Raw genomic sequence first — 11007 nt, forward strand, 5'->3', positions numbered from 1 at the left:
ACCACAGATTTATGTCCCCCACGGCGCACCTTTTGGTCAATTCCACGCTATGTCTGGGTCTCAGCCAGCACTGCAGTATATTCCTGCTGAAGGTGTGGTCTCGCACTTGCATGGGCTGCTTGCCTGCTGCTTACTTGTCTTGCACTCTCGTTTGGTGCTTCATCTCTACTGTCTTTTTCTCCCAGCCCTCAGGGTGCTGCTGCTGCTCCCGTTGCCTCCTCCTCCTCCTCACCCTCCCTCTGAGCTGCAGTGAGAGCTGCAAAGAGAAATGAGCATCTCAGCCTCAGTCCCAGGTTTACTTTTCTGCATGGGCGTCCACAGGGGATAACACTTGCCCCTACTGGATGAAGTTTTCCCTTCAGGGAGGGCAAGAACAACTGCCTCAGGTTCCCATAATGGTGTTTAAGATCTAAGTAACTGCTGAGAAACTGCTATGTCTCTCTCCCAACAACAGTGCAGGTCTCTCAAGCAGCTGCTGCAGATCTGATCATTTTTACCTTGTATCTTTTCATCCCGAATTAAGCTACAGCTTGGTCACATGATGCTGTGTGAGAGGAAGAGGCTAAATATTCTGTTAGGTGCTGTGCTAGGTCTCCCCATTGATTGGCAGCTCTGCCATTGATTTACAGTTTTGTTCCTCTTTACCAGTCATGCTTCCAAACTATCCCAATACGTTTATCAATATAGAACATTAATTTTCTACATACAAAAGTGTATGTAGAAGCCTGGTCAGTATACCCATATTGTGGCCTTTTTGGACTTTATTGCAGGATCAGGTCTTTAAAGAAGGCCCTTCACCCCTCTATGTTGTGTTATGTATGCTGTGTGTTTTTTAAAAAATAGTTGTCACTCCTGCTAAGAAGAGTTTTTGAGAGTTGTAGTTTAACAGTAGCATAAGAGGTACAGGGGGGACCTTTTTGTAAGTACAATGTATTGATACTGATTTGTGGGCATTCTGACTATAATGTGTATAAAAATGCTAGGTGCAGTTATGTAATATCTCCCACATGAAAGTCCCACCTTTCTGGGAGCTGTAGCTCAATAAGAGGCAGAAGCCTAACCGCTCCACAAATATTTTTTTTTTCAGTGGGGCACTGCACCAGAGTAACCCTTGCCTGCACTTTTCAGGTAGAGAATGACTGGGGAGAAGGGATTTCTATACAGACCTACCTGCGACTTACGCCAGTGTCTGCGAATAACGGGGCTGTGGCATAAGTACTGAGCCTTTTTTGCAAGAGTATATCCCATATTATTGTGTTATGTATAGTGCATAATGCTTTTTTGTTACACCCGCTTTTGAATGTGAGCCGTGGGCTGCTTCCTGGTCTTTGCCTACAAATCAACTCTCAGACCTGGTTCCACCTTAATATCTGATAATTTTATGCAGACTTTTAGGGCTCTTACACATTAGTGTGTCTTCATGCGGTTCCCTCAATCATTCATGTGTTCCATGACAAGGAATCCCATGATATAAAAATGTAGCCTTGAGGTTTCTTGTACTTACTGTGGAGCAGGTGAGTGCCAAATGCAGGTGGAACGCAACTTGATCCAAATAAATTTCACTTTACTGAATGCCCCTCTTTGTCTTTATTCATAAAAATGCTGTACCTTTTTAATTTTTATTGCTTAAGTGCTTTCAAGAATATCAAACTGCTTGGCTGCAGGGAGTTGCAGTTGAACAACAGCTGAATCATTGACATGACTGGACAGATTTGCAAAGGTGTGGAAAGACCAAATACTTTAGCAGACATATATGAGTAACATGACAGATCTCCTAACCTTCCTTATGTCACCCAATAAGCGTCTGATGGGGGACGGTGAACTTAAAAAAAAAAAAAAAACAAGTGTTACCCGGAGGCCTACAATATTTGCCAGGGTGGCAGGGAGCCATATATTAAATGGGTGTGATAGTGTGTGTCTTTAATGAGTCAATCCTAGTTTTCCCTTACAATACAAACTGCTTTAAAAAAAACACAAGGCTTCCCGAAAGCTTTCCTAAGGTGTCTCTAAGGTTTCCTAAGATATTCTATGCTAAGCAAATTGCCTAGGAAGCATATTTTAAATGCAGAGCTGCAATCCACAGTATAAAGACCTCTTGCCAAACAAAAAAAAATCAGATATGTTTAATTGCACAGTAGGTTTGAAATACAAGTTGCTTTTTTGTATCATAATACAAAACTATCAACATACAAGGCCTGTTTTCTCTCCTCTCAAAGCCATTGCTGTTAGTACTTCTGACGTTATTAAAGGGGTTCTTCATCTTTCAGTTAACTTTTAGTATGATGTAGAGAGTGATCTTCTGAGACAATATACTTTCGGGTTGCATGTTTTATTATTTGTGGTTTTTGAGTTATGTAGCTTTTTTTTAAGCAGCTCTCCAGTTTGCAGTTTCAGAAGCCTGGTGGCTAGGGTCCAAATTACCCTAGCAACCATGTATTGAGTTGAATAAGAGACTGTGATATGAATAGGAGAGGACCTGAATAGAAAGAGGAGCAATAGAAAGTAGCCATAACAATAAATGCATATCCTTATAGAACATTTGTTTTTTATGGGCTCAGTGACCCCCCACTGTAAACTAGAAAGTGTTAGAAGAAGAAAGCAAATAATTAAAAAACTATAAGAATTAAAAAATGAAAACCAATTGAAAAGTTGTTTAGAATTGCCCATTCTATGACATACTAAAAGCTAACTTAAAGGACCACCCCTTTAAGGTTGGCCCTCTGTGACATCACCCCACATGTTCGCAGTGATGTCACTGAATACTCGGACTGGGATACCAGGGGCCCACCCAAAAACCTTTGACCAGGGGCCCATCAATTAATCTTATACCAGGGGCCCACTCTCAGTACTATTATTCTTCTTGTCCTCACTGAACCGCTATTCTCCTAGTCTCTTTTCTTACATACTATAATCTATTATTCCATCTATTTAGCCTCTTTGTTCTTATAGAAATGGCCATGAAATAGGCCAAATGACACCTGGGCCCACCACGACTTTTCCTGGTCTCCTGGTGGGCCAGTCCGACACTGACTGCAAGTAGTGGGAAAATCAGGTGGCTCCCGAAAATTTCTGGAGAGTTGACAGCTCTGCCCATTGCCATGTCTTCTTGATTTTCGGGTTATGTACATTCAATGCAGGATCGCATGTTTAAGGGCTCAGAAAGGGTTAAAATGTGGAAAATAAATGCACCCCCTCCACCTGCTGCGATTTCCCTGAAAGTTCTTTTTAATAAGAGGAACACCTGCTGGCAGGTGAAAGACTCCAGTTACAGGATGTATAAAAAGACAGTGTGATTTACCAGCTTCAGTTAAAGCACATCACAGGTCTGAGGTCAAGCACAAGAGCAGAACAAGGTGTCCTGGTTCATCATAGACCTTTGTTAATTCCACATGAAATAGAAATTCAGATTAATGCTTTTTTTCCCAAGCATGAAAATCTTTCAGCTTTTTAATTAAGGAAAGCAATCTGGTGTACATTAAGCAACTGTAGATTAAATTACATGTAGACAGCTGTAGATAAAATGACATTGTGAATATTTGGCCCCCTCCAGTTAATTCAGTTGATACTTTTTTGGAGTAGGGCTCCTTTTAAGATGAATGTACTGGCCTGGATAAAAAGTAATGTAGCACAGAATTGCAAATGTTCTTCCTATTCTCACTTGGACTCAGAGATGATACACAGGTAGGGTTGCCACCTGGCCAGTATTTTACTGGTCTGGCCGGTAAAAATGATGGTTGATCCCAATGTTCTTAATAAGGAAAAAGATAAATATATAGGAAGGCTGGTATTTTTTTTTTTCAGAAAAGGTGGCAACCCTATACACAGTAGAGGACAGTAAGATGGAAGTGCTGCTCTAAATATTTTGGATTTCATTATATTCTGCCTGGTTGTACCCATGAGTATTCAAAGTTGCGTTACTTTGCTTTCACAACACAACATGCTGCTTAAACCGTGCTAAAAAGGGTTGCATTTGGAACTCACAAAAAGCATGTACAGTAGTTTGAATTTAAAAATAAATGTGTGTTTTTTGGGGGCTCCACATGTGAATGCCTGTGTGTAAGAGGCCATAGTCACAAAAGTCTTTACTCTAATTTTTCAAGTGGGACACTGTGAATATCCTAGCATTGGCTGAGGAGCAGGTAACATGTATTCTATTTTATCTTCCATTGTATTCAGTTCAGTCACCAAACAACATCAGATTCCTTTTAAATCCAAAGTCTCTGCTCCTAATGACTTGTCCATTGCTTCCACTCCTATGTCATTTGAAATTCCCTCCATCTTCTCTAATAGTCTACTCACAGACCTAATGAATTAAAAAGTTTCGCCGAGAGACTGGCGAATTGCTAATGTGGTGCCTCTATTCAAAAAAGGATCCCGTTCTCAGCCTCAAAATTATAGGCCAGTTAATCTGACGTCAGTAGTAGGAAAGCTTTTTGAAGGGTTATTAAAGGACAAGGAAAGTCTAAAATAGAATAAGGCTAGAAATGCTGTATTTTGTATACTAAACATAAGCATGAACTTACTGCACCACAAAGACTAATCAAACAAATGATTTATGCTTTCAAAGTTGGCCACGGGGGGCTGTCATTTTGTAACTTTGTTTAACATCTTTGCCTGACCCTGACCCTGCACATGCTCAGTGTGGCCTGGGCTGCTTAGGGATCGTCATAAACAAAGCTGCTTAAATTCTGCATTTCTGGTAAGTAAGACGGGGGCGCCCCCTGCTGTTCATAAGTATAATTGTTTCCCTGCTCAGCAGTTAGGGACCGTCTGACAATTCCTATCCACAGCAGTAAATGAAGGGAGAATTTCACTGCATACAGTCAGATTTCTTATAAAAACAGTACACATTTTTTAATTAAAGTATATTGGAGATAGGTTTCTTTTTCATTAAAGAAAGTAAAAATGGGATTTTATTTTTTTGTTTTTCCTTTTCCTTTAAAGGATAAGATACTGGACTTTATAGCAAATCATAATACTTTGAGTGTATACCAGCATGGTTTTATGCGTAATAGATCTTGCCAGACTAACTTAATTTCTTTTCATGAGAAGGTAAGCAGGGACCTCAATTCTGGGATGGCAGTGGATGTGATTTACTTAGACTTTGCTAAAGCATTTGTGTCACACAGTGCCACACAAAAGGTTGCTGGTTAAATTAAGGAATATTGGCCTGGAACATAGTATTTGTACCTGGATAGAGAACTGGCTAAAAGATAGACTACAAAGAGTGGTGGTAAATGGAACATTTTCTAATTGGACCAGTGTTGTCAGTGGAGTACCGCAGGGCTCTGTACTAGGTCCCTTGCTTTTCAACTTGTTTATTAATGACCTGGAGGTGGGCATTGAAAGTACTGTTTCTATTTTTGCAGATGATACTAAATTGTGCAGAACTATAGGTTCCATGCAGGATGCTGCCACTTTGCAGAGGGATTTGTCTTAACTGGAAAACTGGGCAGCAAACTGGAAAATGAGGTTCAATGTTGATAAATGCAAGGTTATGCACTTTGGCAAAAATAATATAAATGCAAGTTATACACTAAATGGCAATGTGTTGGGAGTTTCCTTAAATGAGGAGGATCTAGGGGTTTTTGCAGATAACAAGTTGTCTAATTCTGGGCAGTGTCATTCTGTGGCTACTAAAGCAAATAAAGTTCTGTCTTGCATTAAAAAAGGGCATTAACTCAAGGGATGAAAACATAATTATGCCTCTTTATAGGTCCCTGGTAAGGCCTCATCTGGAGTATGCAGTGCAGTTTTGGACTCCAGTCCTTAAGAGGGATATAAATGAGCTGGAGAGAGTGCAGAGACGAATAACTAAACTGGTTAGAGGGATGGAAGACTTAAATTATGAGGGTAGACTGTCAAGGTTGGGGTTGTTTTCTCTGGAAAAAAGGCGCTTGTGAGGGGACATGATTACACTTTACAAGTACATTAGAGGACATTATAGACAAATAGCAGGGGAACTTTTTACCCATAAAGTGGATCACCGTACCAGATGCCACCCCTTTAGACTAGAAGAAAAGAACTTTCATTTGAAGCAGTGTAGGGGGTTCTTCACGGTCAGGACAGTGATGTTGTGATGGCTGATTCAGTTAATGCCTTTAAGAATGACTTGGATGATTTTTTGGACAGACAGAATATCAAAGGCTATTGTGATACTAAACTCTATAGTTAGTATAGGTATGGGTATATATATAATTTATGTGAAAGTAGGGAGGGGTATGTGTATGGATATTGGGTTTTCATTTGGAGGGCTTGGACTTGATGTTTCCCCTCATGCATGGTTCAAGGTAATAATCCTTGTCATGTGGTATATATACTGTAGTTTTGCCTGAATGAATGGATGAATATTAATTGAAAACAGATATCCTTTTTTCCCCTCTGATTTCAGAACTTGAAAAAAACCACATATCCAACAATATTTTTCCTACGGTGGATCTCTGATATATCACTTGTCAGAAGTAGGCCAGGGGACAAGTAGAAAACATTTTACGACTTTTTAGTCTCACACCAAATGTGATTCAGAATGTGGTGCTACAGCAGTCCTAGCTTTTAACTTTTTTTTAGTTTATATTTGCAAAAAGAGTGAAGTCTTGTATGATGTACTTCACTTTGAATATCTCTTACAAGGGGTGCCCATATATGAGTACAATTAGCACCATCCATAATTAATATGTTCATCTAAAAAATTACTTTTTTAAAATAGGTAATTATTGTATTCAATATATTATGTCCCCTATTCGCCAAAGAAAAACCTATAGTTTAGCATGTTGTGTAATAACTGTTATCCAAGAGGCCTGCAGACCCCCAGAATTTGCTGGTTCTGGAAGTTAAGTGCAAAGGGGCTGGGCAGAGAGCCTGGGGCAGGGAAAAAGCTTTGCATGGCGCAAAAGTAACCCTGGCCTGCCGAAAATCATCTTCACAATGCTTGAGTTTTATTATGCACTCCTAAATGAGCCTTTACAGCTGTATGCTCAGCAGCTGCAAATAAAATCTTTCTTACCATCACTATTTATTTCTAATTATATTTTGCCCTCTTATTATTATCTCATACTTTACTTAAAGTGATACTGACACTAAAAAATTATTCAAATTATTAATGTACATCAAAAGTTACCTATAGCTCATGTTGATTGGTTTTCACTCAAAAGGCTGCTTCTGTAAGTAATAGTTACTTGAAGTTCCTAAACCTGACTTTTGCCAACCTGACTGTCCCTTCTCAACATGTCAGGTTTCTAATGACTACTGAAGATCAAATATGGCAGCCTCATAATAGAGGAACATGGGGGGTCAGATGGGTAATGTAAAAGCATCTGTAAATACTTTTATGGCAAAATTATAGATAGCATGTGAAGGAAATATTATGATAGATGTAAAAAAAAGGTTTAATTTCTGGTGTCAGTATCTCTTTAAGTCGCTATCTAAAGGAACAGTAACATCAACAAAAGCGTTTTAAAGTAATAAAAATATAATGCAGTGTTGCCCTACACTGGTAAAACTGCTGTGTTTGCTTCAGAAACACTATTATAGTTCATTTAAATAAGCTGCTGTGTAGCAATGGGGGCAGCCATTCTTCTAAATAGTATATAATTTATTGGAAAGCAAAGTGGGCCCTGCTACCAAATCACAACACTCACGATATGTAGATTCACCTTGCCTGGGTGCACGCCACGGTGTCAAACATACAATCCTCTTGACAAAGGCTGAGTTACAGCCAAATGATTAGTTTCTAAATAAAAGCATTTATATTCTGGATAAGTCCTGTGAGTGCGGCTGCTTCTTGGGAGGAAAATATTTAAGGGTGAATGTAAACCTGCATTGTATCTCAGTGACCTCTGTCATCATGATTTCTAGTTTCTTTATCATGATGGCCTTTGTGTGCCTGGCATCATTGTGTTCTGCTTAGGGTTAACCAGTAGTCCAACTTTTTTGGCTTCACAAAGATCTTTCTGTTTATCTTCCCTACACAAATATGGTTTTACAACTACTATGTTTTTCCATTTCTCTCAACTCTAGTTTTTCCTTGTCCTTTTTGCGCTCTTGCTACCTAAGTGATGTGGAGTGCTCAAAGTTCATAGAGCTAAGGTTGGATGTGTGATGAGAGGGAGAGCGATTATTTACCATCTGGATAAGGCTGTAAAGTAACACACATTTGCACTGCCCCCTTTCTTCCCATCATTTGTTAGTTACAATGCCAATTTTAAGATAGTATGTCACTCAGGCAATATAAGGCAATGGTTGTACCAGGCTCTTATACTGTATTTTGGATGCAGCTGTTTTGCTGTTATTTTACCTAAAATGATGTTTGTGCAACAACATGATGTAGTTAACACTTATTACTCCCTTTATGGTTTGTTCAGTACAGAATGTGTATCCTTCTTATTTGCAGCATTCAGCTTTGAAAATATATATGTAAAACTTATTTTAGCATGACTTTTGTCATACAATACTCCAATGAATATTATATATTGATATAAAAATTTTAGGAAATCAGTCGAAAAAGGTGACAGTCGGCAGGGGTACATATTACAGATTTATATGTTTACCTGCTATTAAACAGTATTATTTGTGTGGGTGACTTCTTTCCTTCTCTCTTTTTTGTTCTGTTATTTTTTATTTCCCCTATATTCCTTATATTCTTTTTGCTTGGGTAATTCATAATTTTATCATAGCCAGGATATTGCTCAGATTAAAGGAGACAACAACCCTCTGGCTCACCCAGAATAAAGAGAAGACGGAAAAGATGGGAGTACGACCTTCTTCAAAAGTGCAATTTTTTAACTAACGAGCACTGTGTTACCAGTTAAGCAATTATAATCACTTGGGGTGCCTAACGTTTTGGCACCCCCAGTGATTTAACACTTTGTTCTCCTTTAATGCATGTGGGGAAAACATATTCCTATAAAAAAAAACAAGAAAATTAAAAAACAATAGCATTGATCTGTTTCATATGGCTTTTTATTTTGTTGAGGAGGTTTAATGGTTAGCATTTAACAATGTTATAAAATACTGCACCAGCCTAAAGTTTTAGCTTCTCAATAGCAGCAATGATCCAGGACCTCAAACTTGTCACAGGGGGTCACCATCTTGGAAAGTGTCACATGCTCAGTGGGCTCTGAGCAGCTGGTGAGAAGCTAAGCTTAGGGTTTGTCACAAATTATCAAGCAGAAAATGAGGTTGGTCTGTAATCTAAACTGATGCTACAGGACTGATTATTAAATTCTGATGTTACTGTAATTGCACTGGTTTCTGTGCTGCCCTGTAGTAATTATCTGTATTAATTACTAATCAGCCTTATATTGCTACATTTATATTCTATGAGTCCCTAAGCTCAGTAAGCGACAGTAGCAGCACAGAGCATGTGCAGTGAATCAGCAGAAAAGAAGATGGGGAGCTACAGGGGCATCTTTGGAGACACAGATCTTTACTGCTAAAGGGCTGTAGTTGCATTGGGGTGGTACAGACACCCAAAACATAATGTACAGCATTTCTAGTCTACTTCTTTTGTTAAACTTTAGTTCTCAGATAAAGGCGACATATTGTGTATTTGCCAGTGCAAAATATATGCTCACAATGCATATGTATGCAATAACATGTTATGACTAAATATATAATCTTCTTTGTCTGGGGTGGGTTTGACTAGGGCAGTATCTCAGCTGTCTCTAAACTCAACATCTAGGTGTCTTTCATCCACACCCTCCTGCCATAGACGTTTGTAGGTCACCCTTCCCACTGAGCACAAAGAATGGATTTAAATATGTTCCTGCTGCACAAGTGGCCAAAAACACCTGATATTCACCCGGTAGGATTTAAGCGTAAAGCTTGCCATACTTGATAACGTTCATATTTGATCATTAGTTTGGTTCTGACCAATCACCATTAGGTAATGTATGGCATTTAAATCCTTGGATCCAGGATGAGTTAGGTTAAAATTATATAAATAAATAGGGGAAGAAAAAAGTCTTTGTCCTTTTAATTTGCAACCACGCTGGGGCTAACTGGCAAGGAAGGAAAACTCCTTCTATATTCAATAGAAATTAGGTGCATACTTTTATCTGTAAAATCTTGATTTTTAATGCATAGCAACACAAGTGAGCTTGCTTTGTGGAAATAATTTTATATACCATTTTGACCAAGCCCCTGGTAAAACGACATGTTGTGAAGGATTGCAGGTATCATCTGCATTTTCGTTATATATATATATATATCCATATATCCATGAGTGACAATGATATGCACCCATCTATCACTTTTACACTTAATTATGATCTTCATCAGATTAGCTTCCTAGATGTCTTGGTATGCAAGGATCAGGAGGGGCATCTAAGCACTTCTCTTTTTACTAAGCCCACAGATCATAACCAGATATTACATTTCAAGAGTAAGCATCCACCACATGTAAAGAAACTATCCCAGTTAGCCAACTGTCTAGAGTACAGAGACTTGTGAGTGATACACAAGAAGATCACAAAAGATGTGCCAAAAATTTATAGACAGAGGTTACCCCAAGAATATTGTACATGAGGCCCAACTTTGGGAGAAATCCTAAAACTAGGAAGAAACCGAGAGAAGGTATTCCTTTTGGTGACCCAATATTCTGATTAAAGTGAATCGATTGCGCAAGTGTTACGTAGACACTGGTACATACTTAGAAATGCATACCCCACAGTAAATGAGTTCAAGTTGCCACCTTTGATCTGGTATCGGCGGGGCAAAACCACTGGTGCCTCAGTTACCTCTTGTAATCTCAAGACCAAATCTAAAGAACATACTACCTTTCTGGGTATGAGATCAAAAGGTATGTATCCTAGTCTTCATTGTGTACAGTGCCCTTATGTACATAGAGGAAGGGAGTTTGTCCGCCCCAATTCTGTTTTGAGAATACACCTTTATTTCAAAATTTGCAGTTTATGTCTTGATATGTCCGTGTGGTCTCATCTATGTGGGTGAGACCACACACAGATCATCAAGTCACATACCGTTCAGCTATCAATTTGGGCAATATGA

At 38.9% G+C, this 11007-nt stretch overlaps 1 protein-coding gene across 3 annotated transcripts in view; it reads right to left on the reverse strand.

The window, feature by feature from the left end:
* The window catches only part of vwa5b2.L (von Willebrand factor A domain containing 5B2 L homeolog), a 28447-nt gene extending 28164 nt beyond the window's left edge, over nucleotides 1–283 (reverse strand). For 2 of the 3 annotated variants that reach the window (XM_018263549.2, XM_018263547.2), the window contains exon 1: nucleotides 3–283. In XM_018263549.2, the coding sequence (XP_018119038.1) occupies nucleotides 3–112 (110 nt within the window). In that variant the 5' untranslated portion in view covers nucleotides 113–283. The remainder of the gene's footprint in view (nucleotides 1–2) is intronic. The other variant, XM_018263550.2, reaches the window with a different exon arrangement.
* Nucleotides 284–11007: the final 10724 nt, after the last annotated feature.

Source organism: Xenopus laevis, chromosome 5L (genome assembly GCF_017654675.1).
Source record: "Xenopus laevis strain J_2021 chromosome 5L, Xenopus_laevis_v10.1, whole genome shotgun sequence".
NCBI lineage: Eukaryota > Metazoa > Chordata > Amphibia > Anura > Pipidae > Xenopus > Xenopus laevis.